A 26,126-nucleotide genomic window follows, 5' to 3' on the forward strand; every position below is an offset into this window, starting at 1 on the left:
GACAAGGACGACTTAATTGTTGGTTATAAGCGGAATTTACAGTACACTGCCTTCATACAATTCCAACTTATTATTTTCTCACTTTTTTTTCACTGCATTACACAAATGGCTTAAAAGAAAAAAGAAGATTCAGTACCTCAGTTTTCGTAGCCTCTTTTAGATTACCTAACCGTTCCAGCACGTGTGACTTGATTTTGGATAACTCCACAGAGGAGTCTGAGATTTCTTTGGTCAGTTTCATGATCCTGCTCTGAGCGTCCTCCTGAGAGTGTGACAGCTTCCCTTGTAGGTCACTTATTTCCTTCCTGCAAGTGAAGCACAGTGGAACAAATACAGTGAAAATCTAGAAGTTTTAACTTTTTTGCCAGTTTTTATTTTTCCTATTCTATGAAGATAGATTTTTTTACTTTAATGTGAACACTTACTTGTTGCCCTGGGGCTTTAGGAAGCAGGAATGACATGATCTATGTCATCCGAGAATATTTCTGTATGCAGATCACATATTAGCGATTTAAAGAAGCACTCTGGGAGTTTTTTTTTTTAAATTTTGGCTACTTACACTCACTAGGTTATCAGTGATCTGAAAGACAACAGACATCAGCCCTACTGTTGCACCCTCTGCCCCACCGCCGATTCCCCAGTTTGTCTGCCATATTGGAGGTCTCCCTGTCCTTCACAGAAGAGGAAGCAGCCCCCATGCTTTCCTACAAATCCCAGGCTGCACCAGGGCAGTGATGAGGTCTGGAGGTGAGGGGGAAAGTGGCTATTTAGAGCCATCTCTGTGCTGCAGCAGGTCTGAAGACAGTGTGAGGACTGAGACCGAGCAAAAGGGTTAAGTAAATTGGGATGTGCTGTTTGAGGTGACAGTGAGGCAGAAGAGTTCAGAGGAGCAGGGAGTGATTAGATGGAGGGCACGTAGAGCTGTAGTTCTCTGCAAGTTGGGGAGTGACTCCAACATTAACTGCAGCAGATCTAGTGGAGTCAGAGTGCAGGGCCACATGACGTCCCAGGCAGAAAAGGACTGCAGATTACACAGCCTGCAGGTAACGATACAAATAAGTCTACTCTCCACAAATGTAAAAGCCACAGATTGAAAGAAAAAAAATATATAAATAAAAACCTGGAGTGCTTCTTTAATGATTGCCGACCATTAGAAGTTATCTTCCTACAAAGTAATGCTGGGAGGACACAGATCATGTACTCCCCGGCATTCTCCTCTCCCACATGCAAGTCAGAGGCTCATGACCCCAAAACCTTCTAAATTTGGGTCCCACGTTGTCACAAAAAAAGAATTAAACATAGAACCCAGAGGGCTGATCCAATGTTAGCCCATTCTCTGTAATGGCAAAGCTCTATGCAGGGCAATTTTCCATTAAAGTTAGGACTGTAGATGCTCGCCCCAGAAGCACGAAGCATCAGTTGTGAAATTGTACAGATCTACAAATTAGTGATGTGAAGGGGATTTAACTTTATAGGTAATGTAATAAGTATGGACCCTGTAAAAAAAATAATTCTTGCTTTATTTTCTTAAACATTTAATCAGTACACTTACTGCAATTCTTTGATGGTATCTTTTAGATTCTCGCACTTAAAGTTCCTATCCAGCACTGTACGATGATGTGTTTTGAGCTGGGATTCAGACTCCAACACCTGCTCCCGACACACAATGTTCTCCTGCTCAAGAAACTTTAAAAAAAAAAAGAAATATATTATATATATATATATATATATATATATATATAAAATAGTAAATGTTTTATTTCGATTTAAATTATTGTTCCATTCACAAAAAAAAAACTTCTAGACTATCACAATTTCTAGACTATTGAATTTCAGTGTACCAAGTATCTTTTCGGCCTTGAAATATCTGTAAAGGTATTAGACTATGTTGGGAAGCAGCAATAAATAAAAGTCGAATTACAATGAGCAATGCATTACCTCGAGGATTTCGGTGTAATAAGAAATTTGGGAAGCATGTTCTTTCTTAAGCACCTCCAAATGTTTCTGTAGGGCTTGCTTCTGGTTTAAGGTTTTTGACAAATCCTTTTCCAGGCTGAATTAGCAGAAGGAATGTTATTGCATTAACAAGTTAAACAACATCAAATAAGATTTATCCGGGACATTTAAAAAAAAAACACCATAAGTAACTATAACTAAAAAGTACACCAATATAGTCGGTTGTTTCTTTAAAGGAACAGTGTCATCACAAATTATTTTTTTATATGTTAAAGATGTTAGTGCTTTATTAAAAACGTTTATATTCATTTGTGTGTTTGTGTTTTACTTTTTCTTATTTTTACACTTTTTCTTCCCTATGGGGGCTGCCATTTTTTGTTCCATTTCTGTCTGTGTCGATTAACGACACATACAGACATGGAATACGGCAGCCACAGTCCCATAGGGACTGCGAACGGCTCCCGTCCCATTGACTTCAGTGTACGGCGTCTGTGTGGGAACTGCGCATGCGCCGCTCCCACACAGTCCAATTCGAAATTGGCGCCGTCTGGCGCCATTTTCCTGAGGACCGGAAGTCGCGGCCGGACAGTAATATTACTACTTCCGGTCGCGGCTTCCGGATTTGTGCACTTGGACCAGCGGCAGCAAACGGAGCGGACGGGCCGGAGGGAGCCGCGGCGGCAGGAGCAGGTAAGAGATTTCAATGTATGTTCTTGTTTGTGTGTGTTTACTACTGTATGTAAACCTACTACGCTGTGTGTTAGCTCAAAAAATGGCGACACACAGCGTAGGAGGTTACACCGTTCAAACCCCTCGTTTATCCCGGCACTAGCCAGGATAAAGGAGGGGGGGATGCTGAGAGCTCACTAGAGCGAGGGCTTTTAACCCATTGTTGCAATGCTGCAATTTTGGGAATAGCTCCATCTAGTGACCAAAAATGGGTAGTATTATAAATTAGAATTAATTTATAATATTTCCTGACTATTTCCTGACTCGTGAAAAAAATAAAAAAAATTTGAACCATGTTTAATCACCCACACACTAAATGTTTAATTTTTTTAAAAAAAACATGTTTTTCTGGCAACACATTCCCTTTAACCATTCTTTTTAAATAAACAATTGACCAAGTCTCAGAATAAGTGTGTGTGTGTGTGTGTGTGTGTGTGTGTGGGGAGGGGGGGGGGGGGTCCTAGAGGATGGACATGTCATATTAACAGGTCACAAAACACTATGGTGGGAAAACTCTTTTTGCAGAGTTTTCAGTTCTTCTTGACTTTTGACACCTACTGTACACTACATCATGCGTATAAGAGAGTACCAGCATAATTGAAAAAGGTGCTATCTTCTTCCAGGCTCAGAATACCCTCTACTAAAAATCGGGTTTTACCCCACTGAACAATAATAAAAATATAAAGACATGGAGGGATGGAGAAAAAAAAAGGGGATCGGGGAAACTCAATGACAACATTGAGACATGGACGCTATGAGGGGGGGGGGGGGGATATCCCATTTTTATCTATGTGATTTGGGAACATCCAAATAGGCATTTTAATATAAGCCGAAGAGGTGTTGCCAGCTTTACTGCAGTCTGGATAACTTGTGCCAGGACTACAGCTGTCAGAAGATAATAAAGGTGAGATAGCAGATGCAGGAATAGAAGTCTTTTGAGGCTGTTCACATATTATTGGCAATGCTGCACACACTACATTAATGGGGGGGGGGGGGGGGGGAGTAGAAGAAATATCCAACTGTTGATGAATGTGGTCACATATCATATTCAGTCTACCTCCAACACACCCATGGAGAAGTAGAAATGGTTGAGACCAGACTCTGAAGAAGTAATGTGGCAATGAGGAGAATAACCAATAGTAGAATGGAAGAGATAATAGAATCTTCCTACTAGGGTTGTGCTGTATACCGGTACGTTGGTAACACCAGAACACCACAATATTTCAACAACGCGAAATTCTGGTATTACATTATTTAGTCCCAACCCCTGTTCAACCTCCTCATCCTACACCAAGAAAAAAAATAAAAATGAACCAGCCCTTGTCTGCTGGAGTGTAATGTCTGTCATACATTCACTGTGCAGCATCTTTAATGTAGAGCATTGCCATGCTTCATCATATGACAGATGTCATCGTAATTCAGCTCAATACATTTATAAAGTAATGATGCTTATTTTGACATGCAAGTCCTTCTATATTTTAACATCCACAAAAACAAATACCATATTGACTCGCGAGATAAAACTTACACTTCATTTTTTTCCTGAAGATTTTACGATTAACATCACCTACACAAAACAGCAAATTGATATACCTGGGCAGAACCTGTCCAGTCAGCTGCTTGATACGATCTTGATATTCCTGGCCACTGAAATTAAAAGAATTGACTAAATGAACAACTAAGTTAATGGGAATAAAATATATTTACATATTCCACAAAAGAAAATGTCTCTGTTTGTCACCATTCATCTACGGTTTTTTTCTTTTTAACCCCTTCCCTCCTCAGCCATTTTTCGGATTTTCACTTGTTTTTTTCCTCCCCACCTTCCATAAGCTATAATTTTTATATTTTTCTGTCTATAAACCCATGAGGGCTTGTTTTTTGCGCGACAACGTGTAGTTTTTCATGGCACCATTTATTGTACCGCATAATTTACTGGGAAGCTGGAAAAAAATATATTTGTGGGGTGAAATGGGAAAAAGACAGCAATTACGCCATTTTTTTTAGGGGGGGGGTTTGTTTTTACGGCGTCCATCAGGCGGTAAAAGCTACATATTCACCGTTTTCTACAGGTTGATAAGATTACGGCGATACCAAATTTATAGGTTTTCTTTTATCACTTTTAAAAAATAAAACCATTTGCTAAATTAAAAAAATCTTTTGTGTTGCCATATTCTTAATTTTTCCATCAATTTAGCAATGTGAGGGCTTAAATTTTGCGGGGCGAGCTGTAGTTTTCACCGATACAATTCTGGGGCTTATGCAACTTTTTGATCAATTTTTATTTCATATTTTTGGAGCGCTAAGGTGTCCAAAAAAACATCAATTTGTTTATTTATATATTTCTTTTTTTTACGGCATTCAGTGAGCAGGTTAAACAACGCTATATTGGGATAGTAATTTATTTAAGTGTATTTTTATTAGCCCCCCTAGGGGACTTGAAGCAGCGATCGTATTGCAGTATATCGTGATTCTAACAGTCTCCTTTGAAGCCCTGCCAGAGGCAGAGCTTCAAAGGAGTACAAAGATGGCGGACCTGGGGGCCTTAGTTAGGCCTCCAGGCTGCCATAACAACCGTTGTTACCGGCCGATCGTGCAACGGGTGGGGGGTGTGTGTGCGATGGCTTGCTTGAGGGATTGTCCCCCTGATTCTAACACTTTAAATGCTACGGTCGCGATTGACCGCGTCATTCAAGGTGCTAAACAGGCAGAATCAAAGTAAACTTTGATTCTGCCCATTGCAGTGAGGTGTCGGCTGTGTAACACAGCTGTCACCCGTTGTGTGTGGAGCGCGCTCAGTCCGTGAGCTTATTCCATGCTTCCTTAACCCTGATCACGTAGTTACGTGATAATGCGTTAAGGGGTTAAAAAGGAGTTGTCCACTTTGGACAACCCCTGTTTTGTTAGAAGGGTGCCAAATAATAAAAGGGGGTCCCTGCTGCGTAGGACCTTAGCTGTGTCCCTGCTGCTTAGATCACCAGCGATCTGCGGTAATCAATGGGGAGAACTTGGCAGGAAGTGTTCAATTTCCCTGCAGCCGCATCATGGAAAAAATTAGTTATAAGACATTTCCTATGGAAATCCTCTGGAGTAAGAGAAATTGCACTGTAAATATCCCACAACAGCAATACAGGCGAGCAGGTCTTACCGAGCTGTTGCCTCATTCAACTCCTTTTCTATCAGTCTCATAGATGAATCCTTAGCAGAGAGCAGCTCTTCAAGTTCAACATTTTCCTCTGTCAGTTGTTCGATTTCAGAATTCAGTGTACACAAACGATCCATTAACAATTCTAGTTCTTATAAAAAAAAAAAGGAACTACATTAAATATTCTGTTGATTTTTTTTTTTCTTATTCAAAATTTTTATTGTTTCAGAACACAAAATTACAAAACATAGTGGAGGGAAGGCCTCCACACCATAAATGGAAACGACAAACAAGGTCAGTGGACCAAATCAAAAACAAATCAGAACAACAACAAAAAAGAAGAGAAATCAATAATGTGCATCACATCTCAATAAGAAGGACACTGAGCAGTATACAACAGTAGCATGGAGAATTCTTGAAGCAAAACATCAGGAGGCACAGTGAGGCCACTTATTTCAAACGGAGAGGGAGCGGCACATTACCCTAGACAGGGGAAGAGAAAGTATAGAAAAAGGCCCCAAGAGAGGGAGGAGTAGGAGGGAGGGGAGAGGACAAGGGGATCCTGGACTCCGGTTCTGGGGTATTCTGGGTGAGAACAGCAGCGAGCAAGCGTCACAGTACACTTCACAAGAGCATAGGCCAACTCAGGTTACAGCCGTGAGGTAGGAAGGAGAAGAAAGAAACACTATCCAAGGAGACCACGTAGATGTGTATTTTACCACAGCTGCCGGGGAGTGAGCCACCAGGTGTTCCATTCGCTGTATCGCGGCAACTTCCCGAAACCACTCATCTAATGTTGGGGGTATTGCCGTTTTCCACCTGCGCGGGATCACTGACTTTGCTGCCTGAAGGAGATGTCTAACTAGGGAGCTTTTATAAACTTGTATTGGCATCGGGAACATGAATAAAAGAGCTGCTTCCGGAGAGTTGGGGACAGAGACTCCAGTAACCTCCAATATCAATTTAAGTACCGCATCCCAAAAACTCCTCAACAAGGGGCAACTCCACCAAACATGAGACATGCAACCTCCTACATCACCTCAACGCCAACAATTGTCAGGCACAGATGGATACCATTTATGAAGCGCAGCCGGGACCCGGTACCATCTAGATACTATTTTGTAGCTAGTTTCTTGGGCCCTAATGGCTATAGAGGCTTTTTGTGAGAGGGAGAAACATCGCTTCCACTGTGCGTCAGTAAATGCAGTATGCAATTCTCTCTCCCAGGCCCCGCAGAAGGAGGGGAGTTGTTGGGAACGCTGTGAAAGGAGTAATTTATGTATTGTGGATATGATATGGGTAGGGGGCTGGGTGGAGACACATAGGCGCTCAAAGTCCGTCAACAACCGGTGAAGATGTGCGCGTCGCTTAACCGCTCCATAAAAGTGCTTTAACTGGGCATATTCATATATACGGCTAGTGGAGGGCACGGCATCGGGGCAGATGGAGGTTAGAGGGAGAAGAGAGGAAGCGGAGAGGACCTGGGCAAAATACATGGGGCCGGTGGACGGCCTGCCTAGGAAGGAGCGACCAGCCTTACCAGCAGGAAAGGCTGGATTATCTGTGATAGGAGTTAAAGGACCCAGGGGGTCTATAAGCGTACTTCCAGGTCCTAAGGACCTCAATGCCAGGAGGGTATGATGAACCACAAAGGAGGCTTGAGTCGGTCTGTTCCCGGGCAGGGTCCACGGCAGGGATGATAGGGTACTGGGACATAGTTGTTGAGCCAAACGGACCCATAGTTTTGATTCACGGTTATGAAAAAAATCTAAAACACGTGCGTGAGTTGATGCTAGATAATAGAGCCTACAATCCGGCAGACCAACCCCACCCGTACCCCTGGAGCGAGTCAGAAGAGCCCGGCTCAGACGTGGACGACCAGTCGGCCAAATGAAGGAGCCGAAGCATCGCTGAAGCCGCAACCAATAGAAGGATGGGATAGAGATGGGGATCGTCTGCAGGAGATAAAGCAAGCGGGGGAGGAGAGACATCTTAATAATATTGATACGGCCAAACCAGGAAAATTCAGTCTTATGCCAGGAATTAAGATCAGTGCGAAACTTGGCCAGTAGGGGGATAAAATTATTTGTAAACAGTTGTGTAAGGTCACCACTTATACGGGCACCCAAATATGTAATACCTCTGGAGGGCCAGGAAAAGGGGAAATTACTTTGGAGAAGCGACACTAACGGGCCCGGGAGAGAAACATTTAGCGCTTCCGACTTAGAGAAATTGATTTTGAAATTAGACCATGTTCCAAAACGGGACAACTCGGACATCAATGAAGGAAGAGAGACATGAGGATCTGTGAGATAGACCAATAGGTCATCCTGTTGATTTTTTTTTGTGGTCATGTAATTGTATTTACTCATTTTGTCTCTTTGAAAGTACAGCTTTGTTATATCTGGCTATATTGGCCCAAATTACAGATTAAAATATTGTATTGATATTCTCTCATTCTAAAAAACAAAAAGGTAAATCAATAAAACAAACCTGAACCCAGGCGTGAATTGTCCAACTTCACCTGTTCAGTATGAGACTCTATACTTCGTAAATGACTGCAGACCTAACCGTTCCAAATAAAAATTTTTACATGTAAAGCGTTTGGCAGTACAATTATATTTAAATATATGCACATCATATAAAAATAAAAGAAATCGAGACTCTGCAACAGTAAGGGGTCTCCTGAGGGAGCTGCCATTAAAGGGTGTGTCATTTTAGCACAACCCCTTTCCAGATGCCCGGACTCGCAGGGATTAGATAATCTTCAGGCCAGCTTCATTAAACACGACAAATCCTTTTTGTAAATGTTTTTAACAATTAAACATTTTCACCACTCCAGATGACCTTCTCAGAAAAGGTTAGTAAATATGATTTATGAAACTCTACACAGGACATTACCTACAGCTATTTTGCGCTCTATATTCATATTCTCAGCTGGCAGAATTCCAGTAACAGTTTGGTAGGCATGTGCTGCAGAAAAGCATTGGGGCGATAACATCTATACCAGTTGTAAATTGGTAAACACCTCAACCTAAAAAAGGTGGTCAGAAGAAAGATCTTTGCAGGCAGATTGGTGTAAGATCGCAGTCAGATGTGTGCAAGATGGCTCTGTACTTGAATCGTATATTTAACCCCTTCCCGACATTTGCCGTATGGGTACGTCATGGAAAGCATTGACTTCCCGCAAATTGCCGTACCCATACGCCAAATGTTTGGCACCGGCTCAGAAGCTGAGCCGATGCCATCATCGTATCTTACAGCTGACATCCGACTAACGGCGGGGACCGAAATCAGCTTCGATCCCTGCCATTAACCCCTTAAGTGCAGCGCTCAAACGCGAGTGCTGCACTTAAAGAGGCTCTGTCACCAGATTTTGCAACCCCTATCTGCTATTGCAGCAGATAGGCGCTGCAATGTAGATTACAGTAACGTTTTTATTTTTAAAAAACGAGCATTTTTGGCCAAGTTATGACCATTTTTGTAGTTATGCAAATGAGGCTTGCAAAAGTCCAAGTGGGTGTGTTTAAAAGTAAAAGTCCAAGTGGGCGTGTATTATGTGCGTACATCGGGGCGTTTTTAATACTTTTACTAGCTGGGCGCTCTGAAGAGAAGTAACATCCTCTTCTCTTCAGAACGCCCAGCTTCTGACAGTGCAGATCTGTGACGTCACTCACAGGTCCTGCATCGTGACGGCCACATCGGCACCAGAGGCTACAGTTGATTCTGCAGCAGCATCAGCGTTTGCAGGTAAGATCGCCAAATTAGGCCTCAAAATCCCATTTTCACTCTGCAACATGGAGTGCACACTAATTTCTACAAAACACCTGTGGGGTTAACATGCTCACTACACCACTAAGTAAATGCATTGAGGGGTGTAGTTTCCAAAATGGGGTCACTTCTGGGGGGTTTCCACTGTTTTGGTCCCACAGGCGCCCAGAAACCAATCCAGAAAAATCTGCACTCCTTCCCTTCTGAGCCCTGCCGTGTGCCCAAATAGCAGTTTATGACCACATATGGGGTATTGCCGTACTCGGGAGAAATTGCTTTACAAATGTTCGGTTCTTTTTTTTCCTTTATTTGTTGAGAAAATGAAAAATTTTGCGCTAAAACTACGTTTTATTGAAGAAAAAGGATTGGTTTTATTTTCACTGCCCAATTCTAATAAATTCTATGAAACATCTATGGGGTCTAAATGCTCACTACACCCCTAGATGAATTCCTCAAGGGTTGTAGTTTCCTAAATGGAATCACTTTTTGGGAATTTTCATTGTTTTGTCCCCTCAGATGCTTTGCAAATGCGACATGGCCTCCGCAAACCATTCCTGCTAAATATGATCTCCAAAAGCCAAATAGCGCTCTTTCACTTCTAAGCCCCGCCGTGTGTCCAAACAGCCGTTTATGACCACATGTGGGATATTGTTTTACTCCGGAGAAGTTGCTTTACAAATTTTGCGGTGCTTTTTCTCCTTCAGTCCTTGTGGAAATGATAAAAAATTAGCTAAACCTACATTTTCTTTGAAAAAAAATGTAGATTTTTATTTTCAGGGCCTACTTCAAATAATTTCTACAAAAAACTTGTGGGGTGAAAACGCTCACTATACCCCTAGATAATTTACTCAATGGGTGTAGTTTCCAAAATGGGGTCACTTGTGGGGGGTTTCCACTGTTTTGTCCCCTCAGGGGCTTTGTAAATGTGACATGGCCTCCGCAAACCATTCCTGCTAAATGTGATCTCCAAAAACCAAATGGTGCTCCATGCCTTCGAAGCCCTGCCGTGTGTCCAAACAGCCGTTTATTACCACATGTGGGGTATTGTTTTACTCGGAAGAAATTGCTTTACAAATTTGGTGGTGCTTTTTCTCCTTTAGTCCTTGTGGAAATGAGAAAAAAAAATGCTAAACCTACATTTTCTTTGAAAAAATTTCGATATTAATTTTCACGGCCTACTTCCAATAATTTCTGTAAAAAACCTGTGCGGTCAAAATGCTCACTACACCTCTAGATAATTTCCTTGAGGTGTGTAGTTTCCCAAATGGGGTCACTTTTGGGGGATTTCCACTGTTTTGGCACCGCAAGAGCCCTTCAAACCTGACATGGTGCCTAAAATATATTGTAATAAAAATAAGGCCCCAAAATCTACTAGGTGCTCCTTTGCTTCTGAGGCCGGTGCTTCAGTCCAGTAGCACACTAGGGCCACATGTGGGATATTTCCTAAAACTGCAGAACCTGGGCAATAAATATTGAGTTGCATTTCTCTGGTAAAACTTTGTGTTATAAAAAAAATTGGATTAAAAATAAATTTCTGCCAAAAAATATGAAATTTGTAAATTTCACCTCTAATTGGCTTTAATTCCTGTGAAAAGTCTAAAGGGTTAAGAAATTTTCTAAATGCTGTTTTGAATACTTTGAGGGGTGAAGTTTTTAAAATGGGCTAATCAAGACTTGCTCTTTCTGAGCTTGGTGGTTTAAGTGGCTTGTGAACTAAGTGGAGTTCTAAAACCGGATTGTGTTGCTGTAATTCTGTATTGTGTTGCTGTATTTCTGTGTTTGTGAATCTGTTTTGATTGCTAGCAAATAGAAGATAGCAAAAACTCACACAATTAAAAAAAAAAATTGTAAATTTTTTATTTTTTTTTTCCCTTGCAGATTCGTTCCAGCTGAGCAGCTGTAAAACTCCTCTTTTCAACTCCGGTTTTAGAACTCCACTTAGTTCACAAGCCACTTAAACCACCAAGCTCAGAAAGAGCAAGCTCAAAATGAGGTCTGCTGACTAATTTATACCACCTGTGTCCAGTTAACCCCTTCCCCCTCGTCAGCAGCTAAGTATTTTGACCCCACAGTTTTTTTGTAAGAATTCATGCAAAGCAGGCGTAAAAACATATTTCACTTTTTTCATAAAATTATCACTTTGAAGACCGATTTCTTTGTAAAGCGACCATGAGAATGAAGAAATGCACCCCAAAATCTATCACCCTGTTTCTCCTGTTTTCAAAAATGCCCCCATTGTGACCCTAATGCGTTGCCTGGACACACGGCAGGGCCCGAAAGGGAGGTAGCGCCCGAAGACTTTCAGGACACACATTTTGCTTGAAAATGTTTCAGGTCCCATTACACATTTATAGAGGCACTGAGCTGCCAAAAAGATAGAAACTCCCCATAAATGACCGCATTTTGAAAACTAGACCGCTTAAGGTATTCATCTAGGTGTGTACTAAGTATTTTGACCCCACAATTTTCGCAGGAATTAATGCAAAAGCAGGTGGAAAGAAAATTTTATTTCACTTTTTTTCACAAATGTGTCATTTTAAGGCAAGATTTCTTGTACAGAGGACATGAGAATAAGGAAATGCACCAGAAAATGTATCACCCTGTTTCTCCTGTGTTCAAAAATATCCCCATTGTGGCCCTAATGTGTTTCCTGGACACACGGCAGGACCCAAAAGGAAGGGAGCACCCGGAGGCTTTCAGGACACACATTTTGCTTTGAAAATAGGAGGATTCTACTTTTCTAGATTGAGAAATATATGTCCCTAACAGGTTCTACACCCTATGACTATGTCGTGCTAAGAAAGCAGCTGTCCTGAAATCATGTCAGTCCATAGACATTATGTATATCAACCCGCTCTGATATATAGTAAGTTAGAGTGGGAAAATGTATTAAACTGTTGGCGGAAAAAGGCAATATATCCAAAAAAAAGGAAGAAGAATGTATCCAGCTATGTGGAAAACTAGAGCATGTTCACAGGATGAAAGAAAATTTGTAGGGCTGTAATGACTTGATTATTCAAAGTGACTGGTCATACAACGTCTCTTTAGCTCCATCAATCCCTATATAAGGGACGAATGTGCCAAGTGACGGGGTACACCATAACAAGCCCCTGCCCGGCAAGGTAGGAACCGCCATGTGCACAAAACAACCAATCACCTGTAGAATATATAAAGGGGCAGTGTCCCACACCGTATGTATAGATACAGTAAAGGACCACTACTCCCCAAATTAATGTCGCTATTTCTAGAAGTATTGTCGGGTGTAAGAGGTCCACCAAAAACACGAACAAAACTGTAATAAAGCCCATAGTGTATTGATAAGGACAAAACAGGGACTTATGCATAGACCGGGGTTGGAAGGACAAGCGGAACAATAATATCGTGACTCACTTCGCTGTCCTCGTTTGCTGCAGACCAGACACCGTTTTTTGGGGTATTTTTGGTTAGATGTTGAAGGGATGGGGTGTAAAAAATGTTTTTCAACAAGTCGGTGTACATCCTCTGACTCATGGACTACTCTCTGGTCTGCAGATTGAAATAGGAGATCTTCAATCACTTTCTCCTGAAATTCAAAGAATGTTGCCCTGCCCGCTGATTTTTTGTACAGGACAAATGCGTTCTGCATCGCAACTTGAATCCCTTGAAGCGACACTTTCGCTGTCAAGTAAGGCTGGGTTCACACGACCTATTTTCAGACGTCAACGTCTGAAAATAGGGCTACAATACGTCGGCAAACATCTGCCCATTCATTTGAATGGGTTTGCCGACGTACTGTGCAGACAACCTGTCATTTACGCGTCGTCGTTTGACAGGTGTCAAACAACGACGCGTAAAAATACAGCCTCGTCAAAAGAAGTGCAGGACACTTCTTTGGACGTTTTGGAGCCGTTTTCTCATAGACTCCAATGAAAACAGCTCCAAAAACGGACGTAAAAAACGCAGCGAAAACCATGAGTTGCTCATAAAATGTCTGAAAATCAGGGTCTGTTTTCCCTTGAAAACAGCTCCGTATTTTCAGACGTTTTTGGTCACTACGTGTGCACATACCCTAAAAGCTCAACTTCAGATGCAGAATCCGTATCTGAGCATAGCATCTGATAGACTTCCTCAACGCTGTATCTTCTGGCAGCCATAATGATAATACAGTCTAAACCGCAAATAATAAATGGAACTAGCGGTTTAAATTTTTTTTTTTAATCAACTAAGGCCTTATGCACACGACCGTAAAAACACCCGTTATTGCGGGTCGTAATTACGACCTGCAATATCGGGCTCATAGACTTCTGTTACCCACGGGTACCTTCCTGGTTTCTCACGGGAAGGTGCCCGTGCCGTTAAAAAAACTAGAACATGTTCTATTTTACGGGCCGTGCTGCTATACTTTATAATGACAGCACGGCTCGCTAAAGCGGCCGGCTGCCCGCGGCCGGCCGTGCTCGTAATTACGAGTCGGAATTACGAGCACGGTCGTGTGCATGAAGCCTAATCAACTAAGAACACTAAAAGAATTAAAGTTTTTTTTTATTGTTTTTTTTTAGTTTTTTTTTTTTTTCAAACCTAAACCCTACGCCTAACACAAACCGTAAACCCAAGCCCAGAACAGCACCCTACGCCGTCTAAGGCCCCATGCACATGAACGTGTTATTGCGGCCGCAATTCCCCCGAAAATCCACGGGAGAATTGCGGCCGCATTCTTTTCTATGGGGCCATGCACACGACCGTAGTTTTTGCGGTCCTTGCACGGCCCGGGAGCCCGGACCGCAGAAAGAACGGGCATGTCTTATTACGGCCCTGTTCTGCGGTCCGGGCTCATTGAAAACAATGGTGGCGGCCATGTGCATGTCCCGCGAATTGCGGGCGGCCTGCGGCGGACAGTCCGCAGCCGGCCGACCCGAAAATCACGGCCGTGCACACGGCTACGGTCGTGTGCATGAGGCCTAACAGCGTACACGCCGTCTAACAGCGTACCCTAAAAAGAAAGTAGTTTATAGTACGATTCTTAGTATATACAGTAAATAGAGATATATATATATATATATATATATATATATATATATATATATATATATATGTATATACTATATACTATAAAATACTGAAAAAAATGTGTTTTTTTTTAATAAACTGTGTAAGGGACAAGTGATTTTGTGTGGGGACACTGACACACTTGTATCGGTTTCCCTCCACAGCTAGAACAGTGAGGAGAAACAGATACATGTTTTTACTTTTATTTTACAGTAGTGATCACTATGATTGGATCTCATAGTGATCACAAAAGATCAGGAACCAATACTATTGGCTCCTGATCACTGCTCTAAGAACAGAGCTGCTAGCAACAGCTCGTTCTTAGAGCAGGAGCTGTCATTTAGACACTCCCGGCGGCTCTGTACGCAGTAACAGCATGTGACCGCTGTGATTGGCTGTCACAGCGGTCACGACGAAATCGGCAGGTCCTGATGGCTGCACTGTTACTTACAGCTGGTTTTTAGTGCAGATGTCACCAGGGTGCCGATAAACCCCCTCTACTACAGCGACGCCAAAAGGCGTCGCTGTAGACTGAGTACATGCACCGCCTGACGTCAAAAGACGGTGGGCGGTCGTTAAGGGGTTAAAGAGGCTCTGTCACCAGGTTATAAGTGCCCTATCTCCTACATAATCTGATGTAGATAACAGCAGTGGTTTTTATTTTGAAAACCGATCATTTTTTAACAAGTTATGAGCAATTCTTGATTTATGCTAATGACTTTCTTAATGCCCAACTGGGTGTTTTTAACTTTTTACCAAATGGGCGTTGTGAAGAGAAGTGTAGGACGTTGACCAATCAGCTTCATCCACTTCTAATTGTTCCAGCCCAGCTTCTTTCACTGCAGAATCACACTGTAACAATGGGCTGGAACAATGAGAAGTGTATGACACTGACCAATCAGCAACCAATCAGCATCATACACTTCTCATTATTCCAGCCCATTGTTATAATGTGAGTGAAAGAAGCTGGGCTGGAACAATGAGAAGTCTATGACACTGATTGGTCAGCATCATACACTTCTCTTCACAACGCACACTTGGTCAAAAGTAAAACACGCCCAATTGTCTATTAAGAAACTAATTAGCATAAATCTAAAATTGCTCATAACTTGCTCAAAAATGATCGTTTTTCAAAATAAAAACCACTTCTGTTATCTACATTACAGCGCCGATCAGACTATGTAGGAGATAGGGCTATTTATCTGCAGTATGCTCTATGCACATTAGTCTCTCTCAGAAGAGTGGGGTTCCTAAAGAACCCTGTTTTCGTTCTTTGTATACCGAGCAGTTCAGACTTTTATTCAGCCTTTATATAAACTCACTTTGTTATTTTCCTGAACAGCCACATCCCTTTCCATCTTGATTCCTTCATACGCTTCCAGTGTGGACTGTGTCTTCTCCTTCATAACTTCAAACAGACGCCAGTGCTGAGACATCAACTCCCTTGCCTGAGAGCACTATCACGGAACACACAAAAACAAAAAAAACGAAATATAAAAATATGTCAGGCAAACGAGGAATTATTTTGATTTTCTGTTAACCTCCACAGCGGCACTGACAGGAGGGGTCACCCGCCCCCAGGGACAGGAAATGAGGAAGTATCTCCATAAAAGGTTCCCTCCTCTTACCTGCTTCAGTTAACAACAGAGACTCTTATTGGATGCAAATACCGTTTATTAAGATAGACATAACATGCCTATACCTTCATGCAAAAGAAAAAAAAAAACAAGTGCAACATATTCGGGGAGTGGGGGAGATGATTTTCAGCGCCGCTATGTAGGCTTATGGGAAATCAAATTACCGGTAAGAGTATTTATCTTTCCCTAACACCTCCACAACGGCACTGACTGGAGAATTAACAGGGAAGACATTAGGGTGGACCAAAAAATGGGACACAACCCTAAAGCAAATAATGTACTCAAAAAATAAAAGTACAAAAAATCTGATTTTCAGTCTAATAAGATCTATCGTTGGCATTTTAAGAGGGATAGAGCACGGTCCCTGTCCCGTTCTGTCTCTTCCACTTCCCTCATATCTGAAGAGGAATGTGGCGGTTTTTTAGACAAACCTCAGGCCGCAGGAGATGGAGACCCCCTGTTCAACTCCAGAACACCAGCCATCAAAAGAAAGACCAGAGGAGTGTTCAACAGGGACAAGAGAAACAGGAGGCTCTGAAGGTAATTAACCTTTCTTCCCATACTCGGTCATCCTCCCAAATTAATGTGTTGCAAAGGGGCCTGTCTTTCTCTCCCACGGGCAAATTTGATCTTTTTACTACCATTAAAGACCTGGCTCTTTTTTCTAGAAAATTACTTTGTAAAAAGCACTTCGGTAGAAGGGATCATAGCGTACCAATGTGCTCCCCGGTAGAGCAACAGGCATTTGATGCCCTCCTTTCACTGCTAGAAGAACAGGAGGTCAAAACTGACCCCAGACTCCTCATGCATCTGTGCCGCCGTTCTCAATATTTCCCCCCTCTTGCGCTGTGCCCTTCAGTGGACATTTTTTTCAAATTGGTTAAAAAAGATCTCGAAACCATCTCTGACTTTGATACACCTCGTAATCTTAATTAGAAGGAAAGGCAAGCTATTCTTGAGCTTAGAAAACTCAGAGATGTGATTATCAAACCAGCTGACAAGGGGGGGAATGTTGTACTATGGCCGGCACAGATGTATGAATGTGAGGCTTTTCGCCAACTTAACATGAGTCATTGCTATCGCAGGCTCCCATCGGACCCAACGCTAGCTTTCAAGGGAGAACTCGATAGCCTATTACAAAGGGGCGTTGATGGTAACATTATCAATTCCAAATTGAGGGAGGGCCTGTCTGTGGATTTTCCAATTACGCCCACGTTCTATTTATTGCCTAAAGTGCATAAAAATGTCACCTGCCCCCCTGGTCGTCCGATAGTATCGGGGATCGGCGGCTTGTGTGAGAATATCTGCAGATTTGTGGATTTTTATCTGCAGAAATGTGTGGAGACCTTACCGTCATACATTAGGGATACCATAGATATGTTACAACGACTCGATGGGTTGCACCTTGAGCATGATATGCTTTTGGTTACGTGTGACGTGGAGTCCTTGTATACATCTATATGCCACGACCACGGGATCCGAGCATCTAGATATTTCTTACAGATGACTAATCATGACCCGGATCTTGTAGAGTTTATTCTATGTCTCCTTGACTTCGCACTAACACATAATTTCTTTGTATTCAAGGATCGTCTCTTCCTACAGCTCCAAGGGACAGCAATGGGGGCCACCTGTGCACCTTCATATGCCAACTTGTTCCTGGGGCTGTGGGAGAGAGACACTGTGCTGCAGACTCCGGGTCATGATTCAGTGCTCCTGTGGTCGAGGTATATAGATGATATTCTATTCATCTGGCAGGGCTCCACGTCTAACTTGGAATCGTTTCTTGGTTCCCTAAATAGGAATGACATTAATATCAAACTCACGTGGCAGTATAGTCAAACTCGTGTTGACTTCCTGGATATTTGTATCTGTAGAGATGACAGTGGTTTTATTTCTACCGATATTTTTAGGAAAAAAACCTCCACTAATGCCCTCCTCCATGCTACATCTGCCCACTATCCGAAGGTTACAACATCCATTCCTGTGGGCCAGTTTTTGAGGGCAAAGCGCATCTGCTCTAATGATAGCAACTTTGAGCGTCAAGCATTGGATTTGACGGCAAGATTTCAGAGTCGTGGGTACAGTCAGAGGGTCATTAAGAGAGGCTATCTCAGAGCTAAAAACTCGACTCGTGATGAACTCCTGGTAAGTAAGCCCAAGAAACATAAAATGGATCAGAGTGTCAGATTTATTACTACGTTTAATCCCCATTGGATTGAGATCCGTGATATCCTGCAGAAGCACTGGCGGGTACTTCTCACCGATCGTGATTTAGCAGGGGTTTTACCCAATTACCCCTCCATTACTTGGAGGCGTTCTAAAAATTTGAAGGACCTTTTGACAGCTAGTCATTACATTCCTAGCGCCCCCCCTAATCCATTTGGGAGTAAGGGTCCCCCCTGGGGGTCATATAATTGTGGCAAATGTTCCGCTTGCAGATATGTTCCACGTACCTCCAACTTCTACAGCTCTGATAGGGGGAAGGAATACAAAATCGTTTACAACATCACGTGCAGTACAGTAGCTGTGGTGTATTTTGCCACTTGTCCTTGTGGTCTTATCTATATAGGTATGACCACTAGGCAACTGAAGGTGAGGGTACTGGAACATGTCTGCAAAATTAAGTCGGCCTCAAAAGTTTTGGACGTGGATAAACTCCAGCCTGTCGCACGACACTTCCGTGAATTTCACTCTAGCAATCCTAGGGGTTTTGAGGTGCGTGGCATTGATAGGGTCTCCTTGGGCTGCAGAGGTGGTGATGTACGTTTGGCTTTGCTAAAGAAAGAAATGAAGTGGATCACGCTATAGCCCCATTTGGTTTAAATGAAGCCACTAGTTTCAGGCCTTTTTTGTAAACTTTTTAACCATACGTGAATTTTTTTTTGTCTAGGGTTTCTTTCTTGTGTTTTATTCTATTTTTCTGTTACAGTTTATCCCTTTCAGCGAACGGGCATAGTGAATGGGTCCTCTCATTGGTGAAGATTTTGCTTGGCTACAGTTGAAAATTTGGAGTATGGAAGACACACATATATATATATATATATATATAATTCTGTACGATATATATATTTTCTGATCTGTGTATATGTTTTTATATCTTTGTATTATTATTATTATATTTTTGGTTAAAAGTATTGGAGTTCTGTATGTATATACTTATATTATACTGCACAGCATTGTGTCTCGAGTATACTTACTGTCATGATATTTGGTATGGTTGGGTATACTTGTGGTAGTTAAGATTCATTAGTATTATATACTGTGCGCTTTATATTATTTGTATATGTATTTATTTCTTCACATCTTTGCAGAATATTTGTTTGATATTTTATTTTATTTATATACATATATATCTATTTATACACACTTTATATATTATACCTTATATTGCATTTCCTTTGTCAATTATAGCCATTTATATTATTTATTTTTTACTTTTTATTTATTTATTTTTTTGTATTCATATTTATTTTTATTTTGTGCACTGCACTTTATCTTCATTGCCTTGTTTTTAGCAATGTCTTCATCTTTATATAGTTAATCATTTATTATTTTAATCACTAGAATTTTTGGCGTATACATTTTCACTCCACTTTTTTTAATTTATTTTTTTTATTTCTATTATTCACATTTATTTGTACTATTCATCACTATATATAACTTTATTTTATCATTTATTCTTTATTTGCACGTTTCACTTATCACTATTAATTTATTTTTGCTTTTTATTCTTCATCTGTTGCATGTATTATTTAAATATATGTATTTTTATCGTCATTTGTATAAACTGCTGTTAATGCACTTTTGTATATATTCACTCCAACTGTATACACATATTGTTAGCTGGCCCCTTCGCTATAGCAACTTTCTTTCCTTGCTATCGTGGGTTGCCTCTCCTGCGGTGTCTGGACAGACGCTCGGCCGCGCACCCTTGGCGGGGCAGGTATCCGGGAGTGCCGCTTGGCGTCTAGGGTTGCCATGGTGGTGTTTACATCACGTGGCACCTGTCACATGACGCGCGGCGCGTCCCGTGATGCATGCGCCGCCCTGTGGGCGTGTGGAGCGCCGATTTTCACTCACCGCAGGTGAGCCTAACTCTGTCTCTTTACTATTTAAACCCCTAGATTTTTATTGTATGTAGCCTCCTGACGAAGCCGGTCACAGGGCGAAACGCGCGTCGAGGCGTTTATTCACCCATCCACTCCATCGATCCTCCACGCTCCTCATCATGTCTCTGGGTATGTGCACAGGTTTTTTCAGCCCTTTGTAGCCTCCACAATATTATGCTATTTCAGCCAGCCATATTTTTCTTGGCTATTTGAGCCTTTATATTGTCTGCACATGTTTTCTAGTAAGAACTGTTTACGTACTACTGATTATATTGTATAGATTGTGCACGTATCATTACATGCACCATATATTGTGCAGGCTACGTATACTGACATACTTTACACACTGCTCATCTAGCTGATTACATGGCACTATGTATGGGACTTACCTCCCCATACCCCCGGGTTTACTAATTACTTACCTATAATTGAGCGTGTGTTAGGTCTCTAGTGGACGGTTGATTCTGTTGGTTCTGGTCTTTTTCACCTGACCCTGTTGTACATGTCTCCGTGTTTATTGTATCAGATCTCTTTTCCCATTATTTGTCATTGTTATTATATTTAATAAAGATTTTTTGTACTTTTATTTTTTGAGTACATTATTTGCTTTAGGGTTGTGTCCCATTTTTTGGTTCGTTTTTAGGTCTATACATTTAAAGGGACCCCAGTACACGCCATTACTGGTGTGAGGTTGTTGTTTAGGTTGTTTTAAGACATTAGGGTGGGACAGAAGCAGACAGAAGGCAAGTTCACTTAGCACCACATCTAATTTATAGTGGTGAAAGAAGGTGGAGCAGGTAAGAGGGACCCTTTTATGGAAATACTTTGTTATTTCCTGTGCCACTGTGGAGGACTTAGGGAAATATCATTAAAGGGGTAGTCCAGTTTAAAAAACCCATCTTCATATACCTCATTAGGAAATGGTCCTCTGTTCAGGATCCTCGTTTCCTGGCAAGAATAGAGAGTGGCTACAAAGGGCGCAACTCAATCTGTAGAACCTGTCCTGTATTCCAGACAACCCATTCATTTGAATGGGTACTTTGTAATGATTAAAAACGGTTTATCCAATGGAAAATATTGTTTTTTATTTTAAACCAGCACAAAAATATGAGCATATGATCATTTTACACTTATTTTAAAATATGCCTCTTTTAGGAGTCATTTAACTATACAGATGTGTATAGTTGCCACCTGCTGTTTAGCGTTCTGTCTTTAGTGTCCACCTCGGTAATAGTGCTGCAGTGTCTTCTTTGCATGACTAGCAGAGAAAAAACCTGCGTCGGAACTGTCAATAATATGGCTCAGCAGCATCAAACGGTGCTCTCCTGTGTCAGACCATCGGCCAAAACACTGACAAGTTGATAAAAAGTAGGCAAGAAAAGATAAGAAAGCTTTTCAAAGCACTGAATGTGTCGTAAATAAAAAATAAATAAAATTCAAGCAAGTTGCTTCTTTTTATTATATTTGTTTTCTGCCACAAAGTGGAAAGTATTAAAAATGAAATAATAATTTGACGTTTTCCTATGTTGGCCACCAGAGGGAGCACTTCCAAGAATTACAGCAAGGTGAATCACGCAAAAGAAACTAACTTACAACTGCTGTAAATGTGGGAGTCTCAGCTGAGTCTGAGCTATTTTTGGCTACAAGCCAGGAAAAGGTGTGTTCAAATTGCTAAGCATTGTCCATCTCCATTTTTGAAGAGATTGTACAATGCAGGTTGGCGGAAGCTACAGGACACACCAAAAGGCTAAGAACGATGAAAGTCAAGAGTGAGACGCTGTGGTGATTCAGAGGACAGGTTCACACGGCATGTATATTACGTGATTTTTGGCGCATTTAATGCGCCCAAAAAAAAAAAAAGCTTCATTAATCTTCCAATTTACATCAATGGTAAAGCGCACTGTTCGTACATAAAACGCAATTTTTTTACGCGAGCGTTGTTAAAAAGCGTATTGCATAAAAAAGAGGCGTCGGGTCAATTCATTGGTGCGTAAAACGCTCCAAATTATCCCATTGTCAGTGGGAGTCCTAATTATGCGCCAAAAAAACGTGCAAAAAGCGTGCACAAAACACATTTTAAAAAGGGAGAGGAACACAGAAGTCTGCTGGAGGTACGTGTTTTTATATTTCATATTACTAACTATTTTTTTGAAGATTCCGCTGGACCGTTTGGACTACGTCGATCTATGTTTGTTTGTTTGTTTTTATTTTAAAATAGTTATTGAGGGTTGTGTGGGGGAGTTTTCATAGCAATAAAAAAATATTTTGTAGTGGTGTATTCACATAGTGCGGTTTTGCCACGTTTTTCACCGCACGGCCGAAATCCACATCGATAAACGCCACGCAAGAAAAACGCACTGTGTATACACTTTTAGGCCCTGTTCACACAGTTATTTGCAGGCAGGAAAAAAATCTGATTCAGAATTCCTTCAGGAATTTTGAGGTAGATTATGAACTGCCTGCGCCACGAAAAATGTGTCTGTTTTTTTAATAACTTATTAGCATCTTAGTACTGACAGTTGTCTGTTTGACGACGTACATTACTAAGGCGGGGCTTAGTGCTAGCCAGTAAAAGAGCTAGCACGAACGCTCTCACCATTATTACCCCACTACCCACCACAACGAGGGGTATCAGGAAGCGCAAGGTATAATCCAGTACCTGACCATCTGTCAGGTACCAGGGCGGCAGCAGGCTGGTATTATTAGACCCTTCCCACCCTTGTAATGCTAGCCTGCTGCTGCTATGCTGTATCTGGTTAGTTATGAAAATGAGGGGGATCAGTTATTGTTTTTTTTTTTAAAACAGACGTGGGGTCACCCCCGTTTTTCATAATCAGCCAGATACAACATAGCTAATAAAAAAAAATTAAATAGAGACCTAAGAAAATATTTTTTCATTGCAATAAAAAAAACTCCCCCACGTTTGACTACTGCGGTGATTTAAGTTTGGTTTTTTGTAATAAAATGGTTAACAAGGGTCTTGTTAACCAATTTAAAAAAAAAACGAAAAAAAAAAAACAAAACAAAACATAGATCGCAGTAGTCCAACAAATCTACGAAGTAGTCCAATAGGTCCAGCGGAAGCTGCAAAACAAAAAAAATTAAGTTAGTAATATGAAAAATACTTATACTCACCTACAGCAGACATCTGTCTTCTCCCCTGCGCCGCAAAAGAAACTAGCGGTCAAGTAACTGGGACGGGAACTAGAGATGCAGCAGAAATATTAATAATTCTGGCGCATCATGGAGATCCTCCCACACATGCAGTTGCTCCAAAAAAACAAACCACCCCCCAACTCACCGCCACACAAATACACGTAACTCCCTAGAACTACACCACACACACACACACGAGATAGATACATGGATGGATAGATATTTGAAGTAAAAAAATAATTTTATTATTACTGCTCTCTCTCTCCAGACAGCCTGCCGGGAGAGGGAGAAGTTACAGCAGATCTGCGGGGGACACGAACGCACGGGGACACGCACGTCTTCTACACTTGCCAGAAACTGCAGCAGCCTCTCTGCCTCTCCATAGACTAGAAGGGCAGCACCTGCCCTAAACCCTCAGTGAGCTGATAGTCCATCTCATCTTGAGGCAGATTTAGCAGTAAATTCAGAGTGAGTGAATAGTTAGGACAAGCGAATATAAGGAACTTTGTAGTGTATCCATCCTATTGATTAATGCAAAGTTTGTTGAAAAGTTACAGTGACCATTTAATTTCATCTGTGGTTGTGCTGCAGGGAAATTAAACTCTTACTGCCAGGGTTCCCCACAGATTACAGCTGATCCCATCAAGGCTTCAGTTTATAGTCAAGGGACCCTAATAACATGTAGGCATTGTCCAAAGCAAACCACCCTTTTAAGTAATAATATATTACCAAGTTAGAAAGATTCAGCCAAAAATAAGGCCTAGACTTCTGAAAGATACTGCAATAAAAGTTACTAAGCATACTGCACCATTGTTGCCAAGAACGGCCAATATCATAGCATGTAGATGCAAAGGGTCTTCTATGCTGGAGAATAATCTCCTTAAATGTGCATAGATACAAACACAGGAGAGTTAGAGAAGCCAGTTAAAGTGAAAACTGCAGTAATAGTGCCAGTATATGCAATGAAAACCATATATTTAGCCATATAAGTTTACATAATACTATTTGTACACAGGGCTAAATAAAGCTGGCCTTCGTAGATTGACAGCAAAAAATAATCTTATTTCTTTGGGTTTGTGCTTTCTCAAAGTTCATATTATGAATATAGAAATTAGGCACCATGCAGACGAACGTGCTTTTGCGGCTGCAATTCCCCCGAAAATCCACGGGAGAATTGCGGCCCCATTCATTTCTATGGGGCCATGCACCCGACCGTGGTTTTCACGGTCCGTGCATGGCCCGGGAGCCTGTACCGCAGAAAGAACGGGCATTCCTTATTACGGCCGTGTTCTGCGGTCCAGGCTCATTGAAAATAATGGCCGCGGCCATATGCACGGCCCGCGATTTGCAGTCGCCTCCTGGGTGACACTCCGCTGCCGGCCGACCCGAAAATCACGGCCATGCACATGGCTACGGTCGTGTGCATGAGGCCTTAATCTACAGTAGGTCAGTAGTGGGTGCCTGGTTATTTCTGTACCTCCTACAGTATAATGGAGTGTGAACGTGTAAGTGCAGATACATCCTTACTGCAAACTAAAGGGAAGCTGGACAGTGAATCGAACATGCAGCTATTGGATGGAGGCAAGGGCTGCACCTGAGAACCCTATATGCACTAAGTTGACCACTTTTGATCTAATATTTGTACAACCGGCACCTGCAAGGCCTTTCTATGAAGCCCTAGCAGATTAGGCAGTTATAATGCTTAAAGGGAACCTGTCACCAGCATCTTACTGATTAAACCAGCAATACCAGGTGGTAGTGGGTGAAATATCATTTCTATTTAACCTAAAATTGTCTTCTTAGTCGGCTCTGTAGCTTTAGTATTCAGTTTTTGAGTGTTCCCACACTGTATGCTAATGAGCATAAAAGAGTCAAATCTTCATTCCTCAAGTCTTTCCGAGTTTACCCCGCCTCTTTACTTTTGATTGACAGCTCCTCGCCTTCCCCCAGCACACAAAATCCTGCACTTGTGCATTGATGTCCTCTTCTGGGGTGAGCGTACAACGGGACACCGAATTATTACGATAAAAGGCGCAACATGTTTACAGACCGTTATTTACAGTAGGAGAGAGGATAGCGGCAATGAAATTTTGATAGCAGCGGCCAGTGAGGGATAAGTAAAGTTCAATAGGTGAAATGCTGGTGACGGGTTCCCTTTAACGTGCGCTACCAGCTTAACAAAACACCGCCAGAATTGCGTTGGCTGGCGTTCAATAGAGGCACAGACATATTACATGGTACCTGGTCTTTCTGGCCCTGTTAAATGGCTGCAACATTATATACATGAAGCTTGTACTGGTACAAAATATTCTCTAGATTAAAAAAAAAAAAAAAAAAAAAAAAAGGAAGGAGGTTGTGAATTCCTAAACTAGAGCAGAACTTTAATAGAGGATGGAGACAGACACTCATCCCAGGTAAGTGGACAGCTTCAATGCCTCGGACATTTAAAATATCTTACAAGCCAAAATACAGCTCACTACCTGTCTCTGCAACTGGGTTCTGTCTTCTTCCACTTCAGAGAAAACACACTCAGTCCTATGTTCAAACTCTGCGAATTCTCCAATGTAGGAACTCTGTAGGCGAAAAGCAAAAATC

General features: G+C 41.7%; 1 protein-coding gene across 3 annotated transcripts in view; it reads right to left on the reverse strand.

Moving 5' to 3' along the window:
- SPAG5 (sperm associated antigen 5) overlaps nt 1-26,126 on the reverse strand; it is a 97,232-nt gene that overhangs the window by 28,555 nt on the left and 42,551 nt on the right. For all 3 annotated transcript variants that reach the window (XM_075854270.1, XM_075854271.1, XM_075854272.1), the window contains 8 exons: nt 26,012-26,104; nt 15,949-16,083; nt 8,324-8,396; nt 5,834-5,981; nt 4,279-4,332; nt 1,939-2,053; nt 1,553-1,686; nt 137-305 (listed from right to left, as the gene is read on the reverse strand). In XM_075854270.1, the coding sequence (XP_075710385.1) occupies nt 137-305; nt 1,553-1,686; nt 1,939-2,053; nt 4,279-4,332; nt 5,834-5,981; nt 8,324-8,396; nt 15,949-16,083; nt 26,012-26,104 (921 nt within the window). The remainder of the gene's footprint in view (nt 1-136; nt 306-1,552; nt 1,687-1,938; nt 2,054-4,278; nt 4,333-5,833; nt 5,982-8,323; nt 8,397-15,948; nt 16,084-26,011; nt 26,105-26,126) is intronic.

The sequence above is a fragment of the Rhinoderma darwinii genome, chromosome 2 (genome assembly GCF_050947455.1).
Source record: "Rhinoderma darwinii isolate aRhiDar2 chromosome 2, aRhiDar2.hap1, whole genome shotgun sequence".
NCBI classification, from domain to species: Eukaryota; Metazoa; Chordata; class Amphibia; order Anura; family Rhinodermatidae; genus Rhinoderma; species Rhinoderma darwinii.